The sequence below is a fragment of the Ochotona curzoniae genome, unplaced genomic scaffold (genome assembly GCF_017591425.1).
Source record: "Ochotona curzoniae isolate NIBS_2020 unplaced genomic scaffold, NIBS_Ocur_1.0 contig_908, whole genome shotgun sequence".
NCBI lineage: Eukaryota > Metazoa > Chordata > Mammalia > Lagomorpha > Ochotonidae > Ochotona > Ochotona curzoniae.
Window position 1 is genome coordinate 6,661,054 of NW_024466607.1, and position 24,314 is coordinate 6,685,367.

The 24,314-nt window shown below is 48.0% G+C and overlaps 1 protein-coding gene across 7 annotated transcripts in view; it reads right to left on the reverse strand.

The window, feature by feature from the left end:
* The window catches only part of NR2C2 (nuclear receptor subfamily 2 group C member 2), a 61,446-nt gene extending 43,224 nt beyond the window's left edge, over positions 1-18,222 (reverse strand). Inside the window, exons 1-4 of one of the 7 annotated variants that reach the window (XM_040995252.1) lie at positions 18,121-18,166; positions 9,597-9,636; positions 8,864-9,286; positions 5,637-5,720 (exon numbers count right to left, since the gene is read on the reverse strand). In XM_040995252.1, coding sequence (XP_040851186.1) covers positions 5,637-5,696 — 60 coding nt within the window. In that variant the 5' untranslated portion in view covers positions 5,697-5,720; positions 8,864-9,286; positions 9,597-9,636; positions 18,121-18,166. Of the gene's footprint in view, positions 1-5,636; positions 5,721-8,863; positions 11,589-15,272; positions 17,109-18,120 lie in introns of those variants that run through there. The other 6 variants (XM_040995251.1, XM_040995254.1, XM_040995253.1 and 3 more) reach the window with 6 other exon arrangements.
* Between the last annotated feature and the right edge of the window lie 6,092 nt (positions 18,223-24,314).

Sequence of the window (24,314 nt, forward strand, 5' to 3'; positions counted from 1 at the left end):
AGAACCGGCGCCCATATGGGATCCCGGGCGTGCAAGGCGAGGACCTTAACCACTGCGCCATTGTGCCAGGCCCAAGCCTCAATTTCTTAAACCAGAAAAGGGATACAACTGAGAAGGAGAACTATGAACCAATATTCTTGATGCATATAGATGCAAAAATCCTCAACAGAATATTAATCAATCACATCCAACAACACATCAGAAAGTTCATTCATCCAGACCAGGTGGGATTTATCCCTGGTATGCAGGGATGGTTCAATACATACAAATTAATAAACAAGGGGGAATACAAAACCAAGATGGAATATCATCGTTAGTGTAAGTATTATCAAAGAACTTTAAAACAGGAAACAACCAGTGTTGGGATGTGGAGAAATGGTGTGCATGTGCACTGGTGGTGGAAATGTTAGTAAAATGGCACATCTACCACAGAAACTTCAGTGGTTCTTGAAAATCAAACAATGACCTCAAGCTCCAACAATCCCACTTTTGAATAGACCCTAACACACTGAAAATATGGTTTCTTCCTTCTTTTCTTTCTTTTTCCTCCATCCCTTCCAGATTTATTTACAAGAAAGGCAGAATTAACAGTGTGGGAGAGATGCACCTGCTAGTTCACTCCCCAAATGGCAGTAACATCCAAGGCCTGGGCAGCGTGAAGCCAGGGACCTGGAACTCCATTTAGGTCTCTCACATGAACAGCAGGCATCCAACTAATTGGGCCATTTTTCTAGGTACCTCAGCGGGCAGCTAGATCAGAAGCATAACAGGACAAATCAGCACTCACATGAGGTGCCATAATACAGGCAGCAGCTTAACCTACTGCGCCATAATGACAGCCCCGAAAATATGGTTTTAAAGATCCTTGTGTGCACATGTTCACAGTACCACTACTCAGAGCAGTCAACTGACAGAAACAACTCAAGTACCCATCAACAACAGATACACTAAACGTGGTGTGCATACACCAATGATTATTATTCAGCCTCAAAGAGTAAAGAAATTCTGGTACGTGCTACAGTATGGATGAACCTTTAGTGCATTATGCTAAACAAAATAAACCTGTCATACAATGACAAATATTCTATAACCATTTACATGAAGTACAGAGAAGAGAGGGGAATAGGGAGTTAACGTCTACTGAGTTTTAGTTTGGAAACATGAACAAGCTCTAGAGATGTGATGGGGAGAGCTGCACAATGTGACATGGACTTGATGCTACTGAACTGCACATGTAAAAACATCTCTCGACAGGCTCAGCGCTTTACTGGAGCATGCATCTAGTCTCTTCATTATCTCTTCACATCAAACTTGGCTAGCAATGTTTACTGCTACTGTCTCACGTCCGAAGTTTTCTGAGAGGAGGATCTTTAATCACAAAGGGAATGGAGGGACAGCAGCGAACACAGCCTTCCAGCTCCAGATGGATTAAGACAGGGCTTCCAGCCTACATCCTGGTTAATGGGATCAGTCCTCAGGCCACCTCTGAAGCCCATAGGACAGCCATAGGACAGGCAGCAGCTGCTGTACGCTCATACGTCAGCTCTGAAGACGCAAAGTGGACCTTCATTCATGTTACCTCCATGAGACTGTATTACCTGTCTTGATGGGACAATATTAAGGTAGGTAGGTAGATATGAGCCTATGTGAGTCCAAGTGGCTAAAGCAAAAACAGAAAAAAAAAGAAGAAGAAAAAAAAAAAGGAATTTGTATACAAAGAATCAGGATGCAAACCTTAGCAGCAGGTCATCATTTACATACCAGAATACCAGAAGGCCTGTCCTTACTCCACAATCTTGTTGAGATGGTCATTTGTGTGGATGAGTAAGGGACAAAGGGGCCAGCATTGTGGTACTCTAGATAAAGCTTCTGCCTTGTGATGCCCACAACTCGTATGGGCACCAGTTCATGTCCTGGCTGCTCCACTTCCGAGCCAGCTCCCTGCTAACAGTCCAGGAAAAGCAGCGGAATATAATCCAAATGTTTTGGTCCCTTGTCAACCACATGGATGAAGCTTCTGGCTCCTGGCTGCAGCCTGGCCCAGTGCTGGTCTTTGTAGCCATATGTGAAGTGACCAAACAGATGGAAGATTCTCTTAGTCCTGACTTCAAATAAGTAAAGCCTAAAGCACAAATGCACGTGCGCGTGCACACACACACACATATACACACACACAATGAGGGGAAAATGCACCAACAAACCAGCATTTATTAAAAATACTGCTATGTTCCAAAACTGGCTGGGTGGGTATCAGTCCCCTTCCCAGGGCAATTTAAGAGAATCTCATCTGTCCTTCACCAAGGGGTCTATGGTGAAGTTCCAGGAGGAATTTACATCTTCCACACCCTGAAAGCCCTGCACCCAGCAACAGGACGTGTACACGGGAGGCGAAACAGAGAACCCAAACCACACACACACATTCCAATGTGAATGCAGACTGGGCTCTCAGTTCTTTACCAAGATGGTCACCTGGTCTGTCAGACATAATCTCTTCACTACTTGTTTTAATTAAACTTGACTAGCATGCTTGCTGCTACAAAAGAAACAAACAAAATACACTACCTGCCCAGAAACACACAATGTCCAATGCTGATAAATCAAGAAGCAGCAGGGTAGAATTTTTGGAAGCAGAAAATTAAATACCAGAAAAAAAGGAACAGAGGCGGACACACTTCAAGGTATAAAAAGGGTAAGGAAACTCAGGCACCTGCAGCTTTCAGTTTTAAAACGAGCCAGCAGATAACTGCTCAATCTATACACAGGCACTATTCTGACCAAAAAAAAACGAGAACTGAAATGCCCTGTTAGAGAGCAGAATTATATTTAATCACAACGAACTGAGCATTATAGGATACTGGAAATATATAACTTGACCAATATCTCCCCTTTTCCTCTTTTGGAGATGTGGCCTGGTCAATATTGAATTTTTACTTAAAAACTAGTAAAGCTTTGTTTCTAAACATTTTGTTACATGAAAGCCTTACTCTTTAAGTTTCCTGCAATGAAGAGGAAAACCCTGATGATAAAGGGTTATAGACTGTTTTCTCAGCTGTAGCCTTCCTGGTTCAGAGCACAGGAACCCTTGAGCCCAAGAATCAGGGAAAGCATGACAAAGACCCATCAATTCACCTCACCTCTACTACATGATCAAATGAGTAACCAGGAGTTGAGGAGTATGAGGGAGACCTTTCTGTCCATCAGTCTCCAAAAGGCTCCTGCCAATTAATGTCTAAATTTCTCCTGGTTCAAAACGTCTCATCTAGTTAAAATGGTCTCTTCGGCAATGGCTAAGAAGCACACAGTATGTATATACTTAAATCTGCCAATTATGCCCCTGAAAAAAACATTAACATATTGTTTTACACCAACTTTCATAGCAACTTTACAACTGATGCAACAGTTGGGTTTTACTCCCCTCAGCAATGTAAAAGTTTTCGAATTTCTCTACATCCTCAGCAATGCTTTCCCATTTGATTTTTTCATTTCAACCATTCTAAAGACTCCAATTAGTTATTAGACTTACAAATCAAAGAGAAGAAATTATTACTGTTCTTACACAAGGACTAAGGTCAGGACTTAAATCCAGGCGTCTGGTGCCAGGGAATACTCTTGGCCACTACATTAAACTCTTAACAGCTGAAAAAAATTGAACACATTACAGGGACATCATTTTGTTAAACTGTATTATCCAATTTATCTATATGGAGAGAATAAGGTTGATAACATTATTATTTCACCTAATTCTCACAATTCTATGAGATAGATACTATTGCTACTCCATTTTCCAGATGAGGAAAGTGAGGCACAAGATCACCCAGAAAGCAAACAACGGGGCATGCATTTAAACCCCAGAGGTGATCTTACAGCCACAGGCTCCTTCCGGTGAGCCCCTTTCTACCAAGAGCCTGTCATTTTTTTTTCCCCCTCTGGTATGGGCCATCTCCTGCTTACCCCTTATAATGAAGTTTAGGTTCTCTCATTTCTTCAGCCAATCCACTATTATACATTATTAAGATGAAAATTTCAAAGAATATACTTTCACATCCAAATACTATAACTGCAAGGATTTAAAAGGGCTATTTTAAATAGAAAGTTTGCCTTTGTATTCAAAATTGAGAATGGCTTTTATTGAGTCCCCCCAAAACATACTTTTACTGCAAGATTCAGTAGCAAAACTAAATTAATACACAGAATTTCTTTACTTTAAGGAATAAAGGTATTTTGCAGAAAATTCTTAACTGGCACATTTTTGAATGTACATATGCTTAATTACCTCTTTCTTTAAAGAATTAATTAAGGATGGTCTTTCAGGACAGCCATTCATACATTGGTTTCCAAATGACCCTCAACCAGGAACCTTATTAAATGCAAAATAATCATTAACATAGAAAACACAACTATTTTCAAGGTAATCACTCTCTAACTATAGCAGCAAAGCATACACAGCTATTTTAACTCAAACTCGTTTACAGTTCAGACAGCCGTTTCACACATTAAGAACCAAGTTTCCTTCTACAGCTAATATTAATCATCACTGGCCGAGGGAATGCAATTAGTTATAATTGTCTTTAAGTTAATGGTTATCTATGATCTGAAAAAAACATTTTTTTTTGACCACTACTTTTTATTGGGTTAAACTGGTATGTTTGTAGTTCTTGCCTAAAACAATTCCTTTCTTGGAATTTCTATTGTTTGTTAAATTTGTGTCTTCATCATAGAAATATGATCTAGACAGGCAATTTAGAAACCTCTGGATGATTCCTGGTTGTGGTATGAGTCACGCTTCATTTCAGGAGCTTTCCAAGTGCACAAACCTGGGCTGGCATCTTATTTCTGCTCAAGTGTGCCTGTGAGCCTTGGTTTCCTTACTGATGAAATGGGAATGATAAAAAGCCTCAAGCACTCACTGTGAGGATCAGAGTCCCTGCAGAGACCCTGGACAGAGTCAATATTCTGCTGGTGACAACAGACTAGCTACGCTTTTCAGATCTGGATCTGGCTATCTCCTGCACACTCAAGTTTTCTGTATGTACTAAGGTATTTAACGCCTCACACTTTTTACTTAAGTTTCTGGCTCTGAAACTGAGGATTCTGCCTACAATCCATCATGAAGTTCCTTACCTCACTTATCCAGGTCTGTCTGACAAAATGGGTATCACCTTTCTCCCGGAGTTACGCTTTTCCACCTACTTGATAACTGTTCCTGACCAGGCCTTGAGGTCACTCAAGGGAGGAGCCCGTGGCTCACTGACCTCCGTTTCTCTGCAATGCCTGCTGTCTGGTAGATGCTCAAGGACTGCCAATACATCCCACAGTATTATCAAAGTATTAAAGCGTGTGAGAAACTAAGACAGAAGTTGGAGTTAAACTGTACCCACTTTGAGAGCCAGATTCGATTTGGTTTTGGGTCAAGGTAAAATTTCAAGTCACTATTTTATATGCAGTTAAGTCACCCCGGTCATGCAAAGACATGTCATGAATAAATGATGCCATTTTAATTTTTCTCCTAGTTGACATCCCCCTTTAGATTTGGAACACATGCCAACTTCTATGGGACGGTATTGAACAACGCACTGACTTCTTTCCTTTTGAAGGTAAGGGTGCCAGCAAGCGTGCCAACAGCCCCTGTCACTCACCTCAGCCACCTGCTGGGTCCCCACTCTGTGATGAACCAGCCCCTCCATATTTGTAGCCATGGTGAAGCAAGATCATTAGAGAACCTGTTTGGAAAGATGCAGCAACTTCTATCAGGTGGGGAGAAACCAGGCTACTGGAAAATATTAGTAATTACAATTTGTCTGTCTACTGTTTTTTGCAGATTTTGCCTTCAACCAGTGACAAAGCCAGCAGGCCAGGCATTCTTTATCGCTTACTTCTCAGAGATGGGAATCACACGGACCTGCCTGTACGGTTCCCCGTCACTGTTTGCTGAAGATGGCCATCTGAGAAAGGTGTAAGATCAACTTTGCATGGAGTGCTAGATTGCTATCATCAACTATACTCCTGGTGCTAGTGGGAATGTGAGAAGCAAAACCTTACCCAGGTGCTAATATACCTCACAGAAGGGTTGAAAGGCAAACATTACCACTAATAAACTAGGAGACTGTATTATAAAGTGTGCTAATAACATGCTACTACTCATGAATGTATTTATTCTTAAAGTTCTCAAAAATATATATATATAAAACCAGGTAGGGCCCGGCGCGGTGGCGCAAGTGGTTAAGTCCTCGCCTAGCACGCCCGGGATCCCATATGGGCGCCGGTTCTAATCCCGGCAGCCCCGCTTCCCTTCCAGCTCCCTGCCTGTGGCCCGGGAAAGCAGTCGAGGACGGCCCAAAAAAAGCTTTGGGACCCTGCACCCGCGTGGGAGACCCAGAAGAGGCTCCTGGCTTCGGACCGGCATAGCATCGGGCCGTTGCGCTCACTTGGGGAGTGAATCATCGGACGGAAGATCTTCCTCTCTGTCTCTCCTCTCTGTATATCCGCCTTTCCAATTAAAAAATAATAAAAAAATAAATCTTAAAAAAAAAAAAAAAAAAACCAGGTAACCCAGCTTCTTACTATTAAAAAGTCGGGGCCAGTGCTATCATTTATAAAAAAAAAAAAAAAATCAAGGACAAACATTTCCTGACCAAACAGTGTGGTTGTCTCCTAGGCAGGTCCGCTGGAGGACAAGCACCGCTGACCCAGCCGACCCCCTGGTCTCCTGTCAGGACACTTCTGCCCGAGTGTCTGCTAAACACTTGCTGGTAACTCCACCACAGAGAGCTTGAGGTAAAGAGGTCTCCTTTAGATCGAATTCTCATAGTTACACAGGAGAACAAAGCTCTAGAGTAGTCTATTTCCAGGACTTAACATATGAAAACTACTGGCCCACTGAGTATGCAATATATGCAAACACAGGCACAGTTCATCATTTGCCCTTCTTGAATCACAAACTGGAAGGTCATTCAATGAAATTTTACAAAATTGACAAAACACTTTACCAAAGTTTCAATCAGAAATATCACTAGGCACTGATGTCTGTGGAGCTCTGTAACATATATATATAACCTAGCTCTTGCTTTCAGTGAGTCAGAACTCCGTCAAAACAGGTACCAGCACAGTGGCACCGGACCACGAGCACAGGGGATCCAGTGCAGAGAATTAGGTCTTAAAACTGTGTGGAGCCATGTTTCTGGTTATCTAACCTTTTAATAATCGTAACTTTAAATTCTTGTTTCTGAAAGGAAAAACCCCAGAGAAACACTCTGGCTACAGTTTGGTACCAACTAAGGTGGAGGGGAAATGCATAACTTCAAATGTATCTGAAAAATCAACTGTCTTGTTAAGACACAATTAGGACACGTGCAATATCTCAAATTCTAATATACTTCCTTATTACACAGAAATTCTCTGGAAATCAAACGTGTAGTCAACATGTAAAATCTAAACATGTAGTTCCAACTAATAATTTTACCACTTTGAGGTGTTTTCATAATTAATGCTGTTACTAACCACGGTGTAATAATGTAAATGTCAGGATGGGCTGGCGTGGTGGCGCCATGGGTAAGCTGCACTCTGATGCTGGCTGCTCTGCTTCTGATCTAACTCCCTGCCAGGGCACCTGGGAAGGAGAGCAAGCCAGCCTGAGTGCCTGGGCTCTCCCGCACCTGGAGACCTAGACCGAGTTCCTGGCTCCTGCCTTTGAATTGGCTCAGCCCCAGCTGTTGCAACAATTTGGGGAGAAAACCAGCAACAAAAGACCTCTGTCAAAGTCTTCCAAATAAGTAGGTAAGTAAATCTTGAGGAAAAAAATGTAGAAAAAGAAAAAACGTTAAGAAAATATTATTGAACATTTCAGAAACAATGAAGTGCTGCAAGGCAAACCCTTCCACTGGGCTTTCCTCAGGGAAGAGGCTTCACCTGCAACTTTTTGGCTGACATGGATTTTAGTGATCATCTATTTAACAGGGTTAGCATTTCAGAAATTTGTCTGTAATGATTAAATTTCACACTACATGTGCAACTTTAGTTAAGGCATGCATTGCAATTATTGTCACTTTGTGACATTTTTTTCCTTCATAGTCTTAATAAACAAAAGTTCTTAAATTTTAAAATGCTGATTAATATTTTTTACAGTTCACATTTTTCTGAAAATCCTTCCCTTTCTTAAGTTTTTTCTGCTTGTATAAGATTATTTGAGGGCCCGATGTGATAGCCTAGCGGCTAAATCTTTGCCTAGTATCCACCGGGATCCCATATGGGCGCCAGTTCTAACCCTGGCAGCCCCACTTCCCATCCAGTTCCCTGCCTGTGGCCTGGGAAAGCAGTTAAGTTCGGCCCAAAGCCTTGGGATCTTGCGCCTGCATGGGAGCCTGGAAGAAGCTCCTGGCTTCAGATGGGCTCAGCTCCAATGGTTGCAGTTACTTGAGGACTGAACCAATGGATCTTTCTCTCTGTGTCTCCTTCTCTCTGTATATCTGCCTTTCCACTAAAAAAAAAAAAATAAATAAAAAGAGAGAGAGAGAGATAACATCTTTAAAAATAAGATTATTTGAAAATCAGGCTGACAGAAAAGAGACAAAGAGAGAAATCTGCTGGTTCACTCCCTACTCGGCTGCAGCTGCTCAGGCATTCCAACGGGTGGTGGTTCAAGCACTTGGGCCATCTTCCACTGCTTCCACTGGACAGGAAATGGAGTAGCTGGTCTCCAACTAGTGTTCCAATATGGGATGCCCACACTGCCGTTGGCCTACCTTAAAAGTTTTAACTTTAGTAACTTTTTGTATTATAAATTTTAGCAGCTTTTTCCCTCATACTTAGGTCCACAATCCATTTGCAACTAATTCTTGAGTTTGATAAGGAGTAATTAATTTTTTACTTTATGATCAATCAATTTTCCGGCACCATTTCCTGAACTTTCCACACTGACTTGCAGGGCCACCTCTGCCACATCTTGGTTTCCCTGTACATGTGGAAGGATGCAAGTCTAGCTCCTCTATCTGTACCACTACTGTTGTAGTTATTTTTCTGTCACCAGCATTTTCTTATCACCAAGCTCTAGAGAAGACTTGCTCTCGGGTAGGACGAATGCCCCCCACCTGGTTCTCCCACACCAACTTCCTGGACCATCTCAAGCGCCTTTCTTTACACACTTGAACTGAGCAGCAAGCTTTCTTTATACACTTGAATTCTTACAATTCTTGATCTCACTGTTGGTTTTCTGCCTCCAAAGCAGCTTCAGGCATCATCAACAGCAGCTTTGAAAGCTGCTTAAAAATGAGCAAGGAGAAGTATTCACCTTCTGAAAAAACAAGCAGAGACAAAGGGTGAGAATAAGAGAGTACTACACAAAGCAAGCGCCTTCAATAAAGATTTACATCCAATCAGAATGGGCAAGTGAGAGGCAGTTTTACAAAACTTTTTCATTTCATCACTTTTGAAAATATTTAAGTCACAAACCATATCCTATCTTCATAGCCAGAGGTATCTTCCAGGATATCACATGTAAGGATGAAATTCTGAAGAGGTGTCAGGAAGGGGCGGGGGAATCATTCAATTAAAGTGTATCCAGAAAAACAACAGAAAGATCACGTCAGGGACAAGTCTCTCACCTGAGAGCTTCGCTTACTGCTAACACAGCCATAGGCGGTCCTAGAGACAGAAACATCACCTGGTGAGACAGAAGTTCAGAGATCTCTGAAAGGGCAGGGGGCAAACCGCAGAAACAAAGCTTTAAACACAAACAAACAAAGCAACCTTCCTGGCTGCTGCAATGAAGTCCATTAACATTAACATTTACAAAGTGGTCACTGTGCACCGGGCACTGCATTATCACGCCTCCAGTAGAATCCTAAAGTAATTCTTGGCATAGAAATAGGAGTTTTAAAATTTGGCACTCGACTCATTCTGGTCCTTAGCCTCCAAAGACTGTCCACACGTAACAATGTTCACAGGAAAGAACCTGATTTGTTGCTCAACAGCTACAAGACCCAGTACAGAAAAGGCTGTGGAATGCCCTCCTCAAGCGACCTTAACCTAATCAAACCCAACCACCTTTATCAACCCTACCAAGCAACTGCATAAACTTGTCAATGAACCATCTGCTGATAATTAATACCACCATCATCAAAATAAGAAGGGAAGAGGAAAAAAAAAAAAAGAGCACTTTGTCCTTGATAAACTTAATAGGAAACCAGTTAGTGTCCATGCAGTGCCAATGCTACAATGAGCACCTCACGGAAGAAGCATGTCCTGTCTTGGGAAATCTGAGAATTTTACAGGACAAGAGATATTCAAAGGAGATCTTGCAGGGAGAGTGGAGATTCAGCAAGCAAAGGAAGGGGGATCATAGAGTTCTAAGCCAAGAAGACAATCTGCATTCAGAGACACGACAGAGCCATGGCAGACTCAAGAGAGAGCAGGCAATCCGTGACGGACTGCTGCAGGTCAAGGGGAGGAGAAAGACTGGCACTGCACCCAATGGACAAGTATCAGGAACTTGGCAGGGCAATGACATGATCAAGTATGGATCTTCAAAAAATGTAGCTTGTGCAGCAGTGTGATGATGGCAAACGTCAATACTGTTCCCCAGGGGGGCTGGTCACAAAGTGATGACACAGTCAGCTCAGAGATGAGGGAAGATTCTTGAATTCAGCTTGAATTAGTGACTTTTTTTTTCTAGATAGTACACACTATGTAATATACTAAAACATGCAGTAGAGACCAAAGGAGGGCAGAAATCAGTGACTTTCTGGCTTTCTGTGGCAGGTTCCTCAACCCAAAGTTTTCCAAATGTAAGGACACATCATCCCTTTAGCAAAGAAGCATAAGAAACACAACAGTGAATCTGAACCAACTCTTCCAGGCTTGCCAAAGGTGACAGCTGACTAAGCCTTGTTAAATAGTGTTTTAGTCCCACTGCAGGAGGGACTGGGCTGACTGGAAGTCTCTCAATCTCACCAGTGGCCAGGACAGCCCAGTCACGCTCTCCACAGGCAGAGGCAAGAGCTGGTATCTTGTGTAGCAACAAACAAGCCCTGGAACAAGGAAACTCTTCACTGACAGGGTCACATGAACCTGCCTTCCCTCCACAATCAACTGGTTCAAATCATTCATGTTTATGTTTTACAGGCCCAGGACTACGTTAACATCCAAAATATCTTCCATCTTGATACTTCCTTACTCAAACAAGAATGCTGGGTTGTGAGATTAAGGCACTAAGCTAACTCTCCGTTACTGACCATATGACGTTGTTGGGAAGATTAGATATAAAAGTGATGTATTATGCCAAGCGTATAACAGGCAATACATGACAGCCACCAGTGGCAGAAGGTGAAAGAGTAGCTTTCACTTTCTCAATAAAACATGTTACCATTAGGAAAATGGAGATGTATTACCATTAAGAAGCTCATGAAATTCAAATGGATATGCATGTATTACTACCAACACACACATACAACAGTTACAATTCTCTCCTTGCTAAGCTGACTGGGAAAGTAAGGGACGATGTCTAAAGGGCTTGGGCTCTTGTCACCAACATGAGTGACCTCACTGGAGTTCCTGGCTCATGACTTCAGCCTTCCCCAGCCCCTGCCATGCTAGCCACCTGTGGAGTGAAACCAATGGATGGAGGGTTGGTCTCAGGATCTCTCTCTCCCCCTCCCCTTCTAATTCTGGCTTCCAAATAAATAATTCTTTTTTTAAGAAGATTTATTTATTTTTATTGGAAAGGCAGATTTATAGAGAGAAGAGACATAGAGGAAGCTCTTTAATCTACTGGTTCACTCCCCAAATGGCCACTATGACCAGAGCTGAGCCAATCTGAAACCAGGAGCCACAAGATTCTTCCGGGTCTCCCATGCAGGTGCAGGGGCCTGAGGACCTTGGGCCATCTGCCCCTGCTTTCCCAGGCCACAAGCACGGAGTTGGATGGGAAGCAGGGCAGCTGGAACACAAACCGGTACCCATATGGGATCCTGGCACTTGCAAGGGGAGGATTAGCCAATATAGCCAATGTGCCAGGCTCAAAATAAAAAATTCTTTATTAGAAAATAAAAACCTTTGTGGAGCTGGCATTGTGTCTGTGACATCAGCATACAATACGGGCACTAGTTTGTGGCCCAGCTGCTCCACTTTTGATCCAGCTTCCTGCTAATGTACCTGGGGAAGCAGTGCTCGGGGCCCCTGGTACTCCTACAGGAGGCGGCTTGTGACTTTTGGCTTTGGCCTGCCACAGCCCTGGCTACTGTGATAATCAGGGGAGTAAACCGGCAGATGGAAGCTCTCTCCTTCTCTAACTCTAAGTAAATGAAATATATTCTAAAACAAAAATTAACAAACAGTTAACAGTTGAACATTGACATACTGTGCTTTTAGCCTTGACAGAGCAATTAATAGGTCATTTTCCAAGTCCAATGTCATTACTTTGGTGGGACTGGGGGAGGTTCTGAAAAAGAGCTGTACAAATGACACTTTTGAAATGTGCCACAAATAATAATAAAGTTCCCTAGAAATAAAACCATGGGGGGGGGGGGGATTCAGGAAGCAGCTGTTTTTTTCTCAGGGGAGCTGATAGCAACATGAGCAGGCAGCTGGGGGGAGTTTCTGAGGGCAAACTCAGACCATTAGGCAGGAACTTTCTTTCCCTTGCACTCTTTCTTTCATTATGTGCACAATAAAGGTTAAGTCGTGCAGCTCCCTGTAAAACCAAGGAGCCATCGAGTTTGAGCCTTGCTCCACCAGCCCTCCATTTCTGCCCCTCACCCTTCATTAGCAGGAGTCCTTTTTTCCAGACTGCAATATCATCTCTCACCTTTCCTACAAACCCAAACAGGAGAAAATGACATCTTCTTTTATACTTGGAATCTTGCAACACAATCCTTTATCTACCTGTTAACAGTCCCAGGAATTAGAACCTCTTGGATTATTGTCAGTAATTATGGAATAAAAGGTTCTACCTTGTATGAAGAGACTCCAACCTCCTCTTACGGTGGAAGAGGGACTCGAACACTGACTTTCATCATCATAGACTCTAGGGTCCAGAAGTTAATCAGAAAGGTCAGTTAGGGCTCGGAGGTGAGCTCTTCTTATTATCTTAATAAAGTTACATCCTACCGCTCTGCACCAAAGGTCTCAATCTGCTTTTACAGTGTCCTTAGGGAACATCCCCTCCCAAAGCCGGGATCTGAGCTTTCACCCTCAGTCCACTCCCCCTCCATCACTGCTGTTCCCTGACAGGCACCCTGGAATGGGGCACCTGCTGCTTAAGTCTCTCCAGCATGTGAGGAGCACACCTGCCACCTGGGTGGCGCAGGTGGCTGACAAGAGACACAGGAAAGGAATACAGGATGGGAGGAATGACAGAATCTCAGCCTCTAGGGACATTAGGATGAAAGTAGACATCCACAATGAATAAGGAAGACCTGAACTTTTACATATTGTGACAATATTTTACATATTGTTTACATTAAGTGAAGGGCAATGATCAGACATGGAAGAGAAAAACCAGCATTATTTAAATTCCTCCTAATCGGGGAGTGGCATAGCACACTAATCCTCAGGCATTGGCAACCCGTAGAGCCCTGTCCCAACTGCTCCACTTCTGATCCAGCTCCCAGATTCTTCTTAGGAAAGCAGTAGAGAATGGCTCAAGTCCTTGGACCCCTACACACATGTGGGAGACCCAGAGGAAGCTCCTGGCTTCAGATCAGCTCAGCTCTGGCCATTGTGGTCATTTAGGGAGTGAACCGGTGGATGGAAGATCTCTCACTCTGTGTCTCCTTTTCTGTATAAATCTGCTTTTCAAGTAATAAGCAAGTAAATCTTTTATGAAATTCCTCATTATCAACACTAAAGAGATAAAACTAAAATCTGGCAGTGCGCTTTGTGTCAAGCGTGAGCCTGGCACTGAGGGGCTGTAAGGATGCGTCTGCTTAGGAATCTCAGGATTCCTCCACCAACCCTTCCTTTATGGCGTTCATTAAGGCCATATCTGGATCGGTTTTAGGAGAAAGCAGCGCTGGCCTTAAAGGAGCATACAGCAGATAAGGGAGAGAACTGCAAGACAGCTGCGAAGAGGAGGGCTCTTACAAGGAGACACTCAGGGAGCCAGGCCCAGAGCCCAGCTGCTGAGCACTGAGGCTGACCGCAAGGCTGCTCCGCACAGCCTCCCTTCCATCAAGTGGGCCTTGCTCATTTAAAAACTTCTGATATGCAAAATAAGTCAATTCAAAGGTTCTATTTACCATTCTTCCCAGGGGAAGCTTGACATACACTTTCTAGAACATACTTTGACAGCGGCAAAACAATTAAAAGCTGATTTTTCAGCAATTTCACTGCATAAATTTATCTTTGCAAAGATTTTAAATATTTGAAATGAAAAGTCAAACTCAATTCCCAACATTTTGCAAATCCTCTAAGGGATTCTCTCCTGCTCTTTTATTCCTTGTGACAGAAAAACAAAACCTTAATTTTTAAAAAAAATTGCTTCACTTGAGGGGCAGACCATCTGAGACAGAAGGGCTCCCATTGCTGGTTCACTCTCTGAGACTCCAGCAGCGTGGACTGTGCCAGGGCTGATAGTGGCAGCAAGGAGCTCAAGCCAGGTCTCCCATGTGGGTAGTGGGCACCCAACTATTCAAGCCCAAACCTGCTGCCTCCCAGCACCCACGCCGGCAGCAAACTGGAATCAGGACAGACCTGGGAATCAAAACCAAGCTTTCCAAACGCTGGCTCCCCAAACTAGAATTTCTGATTTCATAATAATCACACTGACACTATACCCGGTTTTCTCAGTGAAGGGAAATGACATGCAAGTGACTGCCACAGCCCTTGGGATGCCCAGCACTCACAGGAGGAACTGCTCCTAGCCCTAGCTGCAGCTCCATCCAGTTTCCTGCTAACACACGTCCTGAGAGGACAGTGCACCCCGGCTGCAGTGCTCAGGCTCCTGCGACTCACATGGGAGACTAGACGGAGTTTATGTTCCTGACTTTGGTCTGGCCCAGCCCTGGCTGTTGCATGGATTTGGAGAGAGAATGAGAAGATGGAAGACTCATTTTGCCTTTTAAATAAACTGAAAAAAAAAAAAAAGTTCTTGAAAAGTAAATGGTATGATTATATTTGGGCTATTCATTTCTTCACACATGAACTGACCTTCATGTAAATGAACTTAAACCACCTAATTATACTTATTTCTTGCCTTTGAAAAGGAGCATCACCATCTAATCATCTAATAATCCATAAAAAGGATTCAAATGGATCATCTTACCCATATTTAGTCATCTTACCCATATTTAGTATCTTCTTACAGTGGAGATCTTGCCAGGAATCACTTAATTTTCTCCAGGCACTGTAAAGGACATTTTATTGCTCAAAGAGCTATTTAAATTGCCAAACGAGTCCACATAGAAAAGCACCCATTTTCAGCTGCCACTTAGTTATCAGTAGTATCATAAGTTACCAACAATTCAATCACTCAACAAATAGTTAGGCATTTTGCTAAGTGCTGGATACAACAGTGAGCAGAGAGATTTGTGTTCTCAAACCTAACAGCGTGGTAAGGACAGACAGTAATCAAACAAATCACATCATAGAGCATGCAATTAGAAAGTGAGGAAAAAGTTCTATTGAAACAAAGTAACACAGCCAATTAGTCTGGGAGGTTGGAAGAAGGTAGCACCTGAGAACCTTAGGGTGAGGACCGACAGTGTGAGCCTGGGGTGCAGAGCAGGCCAGGCCGTCAGGAAGTTAGCTGGGCTAGCATGTCTGAGCACAGGCAGCTAGGTGTACAAGGCTAAGAAAATTACAACCTCTAGGAAAGCCTTCCAACAGACAGCAGGTTCAACATCGTGAGTGGGTTGTAGTGGACTTGAGAATTTAATGTTTCTAAATTCTGAAAAGCACAGTTTTTTCCATTACTGTGTCCCTGACTAGTGCTTCATGACCAGTGACTCCCAGCTTTCATGGAGTATTCACCACGTGCCAGTTATTTAGTCCAGGTTTTTTACTCACATTAACTCACAGAATCCTCAACTCTAGAAGGAAGGCTACATTACTGTGCAAATGTGGATGCCAAGGCTCAGCAAGATTAGGAACTTGTCCTAAACCCTGAACTGCTTGTAAGTGTTGCCACTGCTCACTCCACAATGATTAGCTCCTGCCTTAAACATGTTAGTGTGCACAGAATCTGTACCGGATGGGGGGTGGGAGAGGGAGTGTCGGAAGTGGAGAACGGGCAAGCAAGACCCGACAGGCCCCTTGGAGTCATTTTCACAAACAATTGAGGCTCAGCCACCTTTGCATTCTCAGCGCAGCCTCAGCAGGTACTTCAAGACCTGCAGATGGACCTAGGAGGCCAACAAAGGATTTCAATTCTGAAACTCATTTTCTGAGCTCCCTCCCCAACTCATCAGGCCGTGAGTAGTTCCCGTGAGGGATGTGTTTTCCCTGACTGGTTTTCCACTTCCTTTGTCACAATTCCAACATGGCCTTGAGGCAGGACAGTTCCTGTCCCAGCCCGCACCTTCCACTTGCCGCCGGCCCCGCTGTCCCTCCACAGTCCTTTGCTGGCTGCCCAGTCAGAGCCCTGGACCACCTAATGCGCACACCCTCCACTCCCGAGCCCCCAATCTGCCATTCTGAACTCTCTGGATGCCATCACCCATTCACCCCTCAGTCCCCGCCACAGGCCCAGCTGTGGTCTGGCCGGATCACCAGTGCCTACAACCATGTGAGTACGCACTTCACACACGAACTGAGGAAAACCACAGGGACCCGAGCTTTCTCGCACCCGCCCGCGGAGCACCCCTGGGGGCTCTACATCCCACGTCAACAAGAACACCATTTTTACATCTCTCGGTGGCTCGCAAGTGCCCTGGACTCCATTTTCTGAGCAGAACCTCTAAAACAATACTGAGAGGGGAGGGTCTGGCCCTTTCTCCATTTTACAGGCTACAGCATTGGGAAAGGAGATTCGCCCGGAGTCAAGCTGAAAACCAGGGAAGGCGCCCTGAATGGTGTCTACGGCCCCAAAAGCCCCGAGAAGAGGGGGCGCAGGGGACTCCAAACGCTTCAGGGGCGTTAAGATTGCTGTCAGGCAGCGGCCACGCCAGCCGGCCGGCGCCCAGCCGCCCCCCACACCACGGCCAGCCCCTCACGGCCGCCCCCCGGACCACGGCCGGCACCCAGCCCCTCACGGCCGCCCCCCGGACCACGGCCAGCCCCTCACGGCCGGCGCCCAGCCCCTCACGGCCGCCCCCCGCACCACGGCCAGCCCCTCACGGCCAGCCCCTCACGGCCGCCCCCTGCACCGCGGCCAGCCCCTCTCGGCCAGCGCCCAGCCCCTCACGGCCAGCGCCCAGCCCCTCACGGACGCCCCCCGCACCACGGCCGGCCCCTCACGACCGGCGCCCAGCCCCTCACGGACGCCCCCCGCACCACGGCCGGCCCCCTCACGGCGGCCGCGCCCCCCGTGGCCCCGCCCCCGGCCCGGTGTCACGCCGCGCCCCGCGGGGACCGCCCCCGCCAGCCGGGGCCAATCAGCAGCGACCCGGGGGGCGGAGCCACAGCCCCCGGCCCTCCTAACCGAGCACCCATTGGCTGGTCCAGGCATCGCTCAGGAGGTCGCGCCCCGTCCTCGCCTTCCTCCTTCCCCTTCCACCCTCCCCTTGCGAAAATTCCGGCGGTTGGGCCGGGGCGGCCGCCAAGTGCAGGCGGAAAGCGGCGGGGCCGGGAGCCGGGGAACGAGGGGATAGAGGGACTGCGGGGAAGGCGAAGAGGAAAAGGAGGAGGAGGAGGAGGGGAGACAGGCCCAGCCACAGCCATCTCGAGCGAGAACAAGATGGCGGCGCTGGCGGAGGGCCAACTGCGAGGCGGGGCCGCGGCCATTCCCCCTGCGCCCCCGCCCTCGCGCCGGCCAGGCCGGTCAGGGGGAGCCCTCCAGCTCGGCCGGGCCGCAGGCGGGGAGGGCAGGGGAGCGGCCCGGCCCACTATGCAAAGCGCCCGGTGCCGCCGCCCCGTGGCAAAGGTAAAAGGGTCGGGTTGAGCCGCCGCCGCGGCGCCTCCATGTCCGCGCCAGGCCCGCCCCCTCCGCCGCCGGCCCCGAGCCCGCCCCGGCCCCCCGCTCTCCCGGCTCACCTCAGGATGTGGCGCCCAGGCGGCCTGGAAGCAGGTCCCGTGTCGGCGGCCGGCGGCCCCCGGCGCGGAGCGCAGGGCGCGGCGAGGCCGGGCTCCCGGCGGCGGCGGCGGCGGATGGCGGGAGCCCGGGGGGCCGCGGGCTCGCGGGGCCGGCGGGGCGAGACGAGACGCCGAGGTGGAGGCGGGGGCGGGCCCGGGGCCGCCGCCGGGGTCGCGGGGAAGGAGGGGTTTGTTATTGTTTTTGTCAGTGAAAGGTCAGAGTTCGTGACCCCGGTGCCGCCGCCGCCGCCGCCGCCGCCCGCGCGCTGGGAGGAGGAGGGCGAATGTTCTTCTTCCTCTTCCCAGCGCCAGCCTCGCCGCGGCGGCGGGGGGCGGGCGAGCACGCGATTGGCTGAGGCGCGCGCGCGCACCGGAACGCCGCGGCCGGCGCTCGGTCCATCCGGCCGGCGGGCGGCGGGGCCGCGGGCTGCAGCGCTGGGTCTCGGCCGGCCTCCCCGCGCCCTCGGCGGCCCGGCCTCCGCGCGCCCCGACCGCGGCCCGGGGACGTGTCTCGCCCGGCATGGCTCCAGGGAGGGAAGCGGCGCGCCCGGGCCGGGGTCGGCGCCCTCGTGCCTTCCCCTGGAGGCCGGCTGTGACTGTGGCTTGCAAGGCGCGAACCGCGGCAGGTGCGCCGGGGAAAGCGCTCGGGAACTCGTGCCCTGCGGCTTGCTCCGCCTGCGGGCTCCCGGGCGACAAGCTTGCCCCGCGGCCCTCCGTAGGACACGTGGGTCGGCGGCTTTGCCCCTCCCCACTCCCCGGAGCGTGTGATTTCGGCCTGCCCCGGCAGTTGCAGCGGGTTGTGGTCCTAGGTGCCTGGAGATGGTCAGGCTGCCCGCGCGTGCTGGCCAGGCCGTGCCAAGGTCGGGTACTGACGGGCCCCCCACCCCGGCCGCATGCGAGATGGGTAGGGTTTTTTTTTTTTCCTGGTAGTTCTCGTTTGGGGTTTTTATTACTGTGCCCTCCCAACTTTTGAATATTTTGTCCTGAGTCCGTAGTGCATGTTTGATAGGAAGTGTTTAAAACGCACCTGTTTCCCTTTCCCGTGTGTTCTGCCTTGCCAAATGGGGGAAGAGCTGCACCTGGGGAGTGCCGTGATGAGGGAGCTGGGAAGGGCCTCTAGATGCTGTGGCCAAGCCGCCTGGCAGGAAGGTGTCCCCAGCCTTCCTCCAGCGCCCCTGCTGGGGTGGGGGCCTCCCGGGTCAGGAGCGTACGGTGACAGTATTTTGAGGAGAAACCCTTGAAAATGTGCACTCCTGTAGGGTTATGTGCACTGGTTCAGATTTTTACTGTGAAAAGAATGCTTCCAGATACAGTGTCAAGGAGGTCTTTGGGAACATTGCATTTGCACTAAACTTTTAAATATTAAATGTTTCTGTGGTGGCTGAGTTGTTCAGTTCCCCTCACCTGATGCCCCAGCGTGTGGCCGAGGTGGGAGGGCTGGCCGGGTGAGCAGTAAGAGAAGCAGCTATGACGTGGCTTTGGGGCATGCGTGTAAGGACCCAGCCACCACTTTACCACATTGGAGGCCGTTCAGGAGGTGGTGGTTAACCCTACAAGCAGTTGCAGGGTACATAATACAGTGTTAATTTGTAATCTTCCAGACGTGTGTTTGTCTACAAATTTATATTCATTTTTCTGTATTTATAGTGTAATCTCATCAGACTTGTTTCTATCATTTGTATAATTAAAAATGATTGTAAATTTTTAAGCCTCATGTAGTTACTGTTAACCTTTTAAAAAAGTGTGGAATCTGAATACACACACTGTTTGAACATGACACTGCATGCTTCTTACACATTATCCTATCTTATAACCTTGTGAGACAGATTGTATTTTCCTGTTTTTACAGCCTAAAAGGGTGAGGCCTAAACAGGGAGCACTTCTCCAAGATCTCGTACTTCTGCCTAGTTCTCCGCTTCTGTCCTCGGGGGCTCAGCATCCTTTTTTACTCACCTTCTTGTGCCCTATCCCAGCCGTCAGGCTACTTGGAAAGGTTTCAACTGCTGTGTAAGTAGCCCTTGTTCTTCCCAAGAGAAAGGACCATTGTTCTTGTGGGCTGGTGGTGCAGGGACCCAGGGACACCCCAAGCACTGTCCTTCCTCGCTTCCTCCTGGGAGTCGTTTTCCTTTAGTCCTTTAGCCCAGGGTGCCTGGCCCTGGAAAGGGTATGCTCAGATATCGCTGAGCCGCAGATCTTACTCTGAGGAGGTGTGAACCCCCTTTGGGAGGGATGGAAAATTAGGTTCTTGCACTTGGTTCCCTAGTTTCAGAGTTATTTAACTCTGCCTGCCTGGGAGTTCTCAGCAATCAGGCTTGGAAGTGGAGCAAGCAGTGTCAGCTGCCCTGTTCCAGCGATGGGTTGTAGCTCTGCTCTTGGCCACGTTGGTGTCCCTGAGCTCCCAGTATCCTTCCAGGTCTTGTTTCCAGAGAATGTTGTTAGTGCTTCAAATGGTGTCAGATTCTGAAAAGGTCTTGGGTCATGTCTTATGGCACCAGTGCAAGCTCTCTTGAGTTTCATTGCTTTTCAGCCAAGAATGTGAAAACACACCATTTGTACATTAATGTTTCTACTGTAGTCTTGGTCTGGTGATGAACCAAGATCGCTGCCCATGACTGGACTGAATTGTGTTAGTCACACACTCTGAGCTGTGCTTTCTCTCACCTCTGCTCTCCATCCCACCTGTTGCAGAATCTGCCCCTCTGGGTTTGCTGGGGTGTGCTCCTGGGGGAAGTGGTTCTGTGCTTGTAATGCAAATGGGGATAATGAGCCTGCCTCTGGAGGGTTCCAGGGAGAATAGATGGAGGCTTTTGGCACTTCATCCCACAGAGGGCCTCCTAAGGACCCTTGAGTGGCCACTAGTGTTTGGCTATTGATTTCATAATTGCATTTGATTCAGAGCTTAAAGGATTAGTAATAACAACTATACTATATACTGTGGTATATAGCAGGCATATATAGTAAACGCCCAGGTAGCTGCCCTGAGTGTGCTCATCTGGTGACCCCAATCCATGGCAAGCCAAGTCATGGGATGGATGCTGAGGCTGAATTCCCAGCAGCCAGCCCTCCTCCAGCTGGTGGTCTGTGGCTGTCCTGGTGGTCTCCTTTCTAGCCACAGACTGAGGAACAGGCAGATGTGAGGAAGTCCTAGAGGACTCCCAGCCCCAGGAGGCTGAGCTCTGGGTCCAGGAAGGCCTGGAAGCGCTGACTTCCTGGGAACCAGTCCAGGAATCAGACCAACAGTGTGAACAGCAGGTCAGAAAAACCCCAAGGACTCGGTTGAGGATATTAGCTAATCCTGAACCCACCCTGCTTTTGGACTTACTCTTGTTGAGCTAATTTATTAATTTGCCTCCTGAAAGGAGACATTGTGTGTGCGTATCTGTCCCCTGCACTGAACATGAATGTGGAGAAACATAAAGCCTCCCTGATGAGAGAAGTCACAAAACACTGGGTGCTTCAGTGAAAAGAGGGACACTCCAGCCCAGTGCTGACTGTCCTGAGGCAGAGAGAGACTCAGCTCCAGGCCTGGTCCTACTGCTTTGAGCCCCATTGAGGGCTTCTCTGCTCCGTGGAGACCCTTGCCCTGGACTGGGCACACCTTCCTGGGTGGCTGCGGCAGCAGGGCTGCCGGGGTCCTCAGCCCTGTACATACCCCAGGCTCCAGGAATGCGGCAGCCCCCCCACCATGCCTGCAGCCTGGGATCCTGCTGCAGCCTGGGAGGGAGAGCTAATCTGTCTTACCGGCCTTGACCAGAAAATCTGGTCCACTAAGTGCAGTCTAGACTAGAGGAACCAAAAAGTGCTGCCTGCTTTCCGTAAAACCCCACATTGGTTCTAAGAAGCAGGCAGGAGGGAAGGAGCTGTGATGACCAAATGGTTTGGCCTGGTTACTCGGGGCTTCTCATTGTCACTGATGAGGAGGAAGAGCCTTGTACGGACTGTCTTCCTTTTGATAGGGCACATGGCTTTACCTCCAGCCCACTGGCTTGGTGGGTTTGGAGCTACACACATGGTCAGCCCGTGCTTTTCCCCTCAAGCCCTAGGGAGCAGCTAGAATGATCTACACATGACAAAACACACCAGGGCTCCCAACTCCGTCATTGAAAGGGGTGAGGTTCCAGGACAGGAGCTTTCTACTCTTTGGCCTTCACCTTAGCACTGCACTGCTTTTCTTCTAGTAAATGGAGCCCCTGCCAGTGGAACAGAGCGAATGTACTGGTATGACCCCGGAGCAGGGCAGGACAGGTGTCTTTGGGTAGCATCACCGTGATGTCAACATCTGATCCCCTCACTGGAATCTGAGCCCAGGGTGAAGTGCCCTTAGGCCAAATGGCTACACTCTCCATGACTCAAAGACAGGTGCCTGGCATGGGTGAGAGAGATGGGCAAGACGAGAGAATGGCAGTTGAGTTTCTCGAGAGCCACGGGAAGGACAGGAGAAAACAGGACCAGAGGAAGCAGGGTGTGCCCAGTGACAAGTTAGCTGTGGAACCTGAGTGCTGGCCACACCCCATCTAGTCTGTTTTCTATGAGCCGGGCATTGCTTGCTTATGTTGGAGCATCAGAAAGGAGACACTGGCCAGTGAAAGACATTCACATGACTGCAGGGGCAGGAAGCAAGAGCAGTTTCCCCTGGTGCCAGGTGGGGGTGTTCCACGAGCCCCGGGGATCCTGAGACCAACGGTAACACCAAGCCCTCAATGGCTGCAAACTTCAGGAAATACACGAGAAGTGGAATTACATGATAACTTTATTTTGATGTAAAAAAAATTTGAAATCCACACATCAGAATTTATGGGAGAGAGTATAGTATGAAAAAAACTGCATGGATTTCAAAATATTTTTGCGCCAAAAAGGTTATCTTAATTCCATTTTCCCACAAATGTTTCAAAGTACCACTGTTTGTCCTACACATGCATGCTTGGTAAGCTAGGTACAGTAAGAGAACAACAGCTAGTCATCACAACAGTTACAACACTCTGCAGCAGAAGTTATCTGGAACAAAGTCATTTTGCAAATGCGGCTAACCACAGGTAACTGAAACCCAGAGAGACACCGCAGATAAGGGGCAGGTTGTACTGAAGTCGGCTGTGCTTCCGAAGGCTCAGCAGGTCTGGGAGGCCCGTTCAGATACTAGATGACAAATATGTCATTGGAATCCAGTCCCCCAAAGAAACAGGAGGGTCTGCTAGCCACTCGGTCACTCATTGCACATTTAATGCAAACATTTCAAAAGAAAATAGAAAAAAACATTTCCCCTGAAAATATTTAATGTAAATAAGTCCTTGAGATGATCATTTTTTACAAAAGGTTTGTCAGCCTATACCTTTTTTTAGGGGGCAGGGCAGCAGAATGTGGACAGGATATCAGAAAATGCAACAGAGTAGCAAGGAACCCATAGCAACACCCCCTTCTCAGCATAGCAGGTGGTCTTCATGGATCCTGGGGCGTCCTCAGGCCACCCTGTGTGCGCTCCCTTGTGCCCAGAGGAGACAGGAATTCGGCTCCTCATGATCCCATTTCTCCTCTTCCCACTTCCCCAAAGTAAAAGCGTTTGGGTGATTCAGCACAAGGATTCCTGTGGATCTAAAATAAGGGTTGGTTTCCACGTGTGTGAGGCCGTAGCTCAAGTGGGCTCCACACAAGAAGGCACACACCAAGTGAAGGCTACCTCTGGAAGCTGCATGCCCAGTGCTGGGTGGCGTGGGACGAGGGAGCGCCCTGCAGCAAGTGCAGGTTACAGCTCACAGTGTGGTCAGCTGGAGGAGAAAACGCTCTTTCCCCGTGGCCTCCGCAGTGACGCTCTTTATGTGCTGGGGTGACCACCAGGGCTGCGCAAGTCAGCCTCTGTCCACCCTGTGAGAGGGCTGGCCACGGTCAGTGCCCGGGCTCCACGTCTGCTCTGACTCCAGTGGATCACTTGGAAAACAAGAGTGGAGGCTGCAGCTCAGGGAAACAATAAAGTGCTTTGTTGAGAGGCGCTGTTCCTTACTGGCTGTTGGTCGTTTCTCCTGCGGCACCGTGATAGACACCATGAAGGTGGAAAAGCCCACTGCTACTGAAAGGCCTGTATTTCAACTTTCCTGTTGGTTTCCACAGCTTCCTGTTAGCAGGCTGTAAGTTGCTGTTGGATAAGGAAATAGCTGCTGACTGGG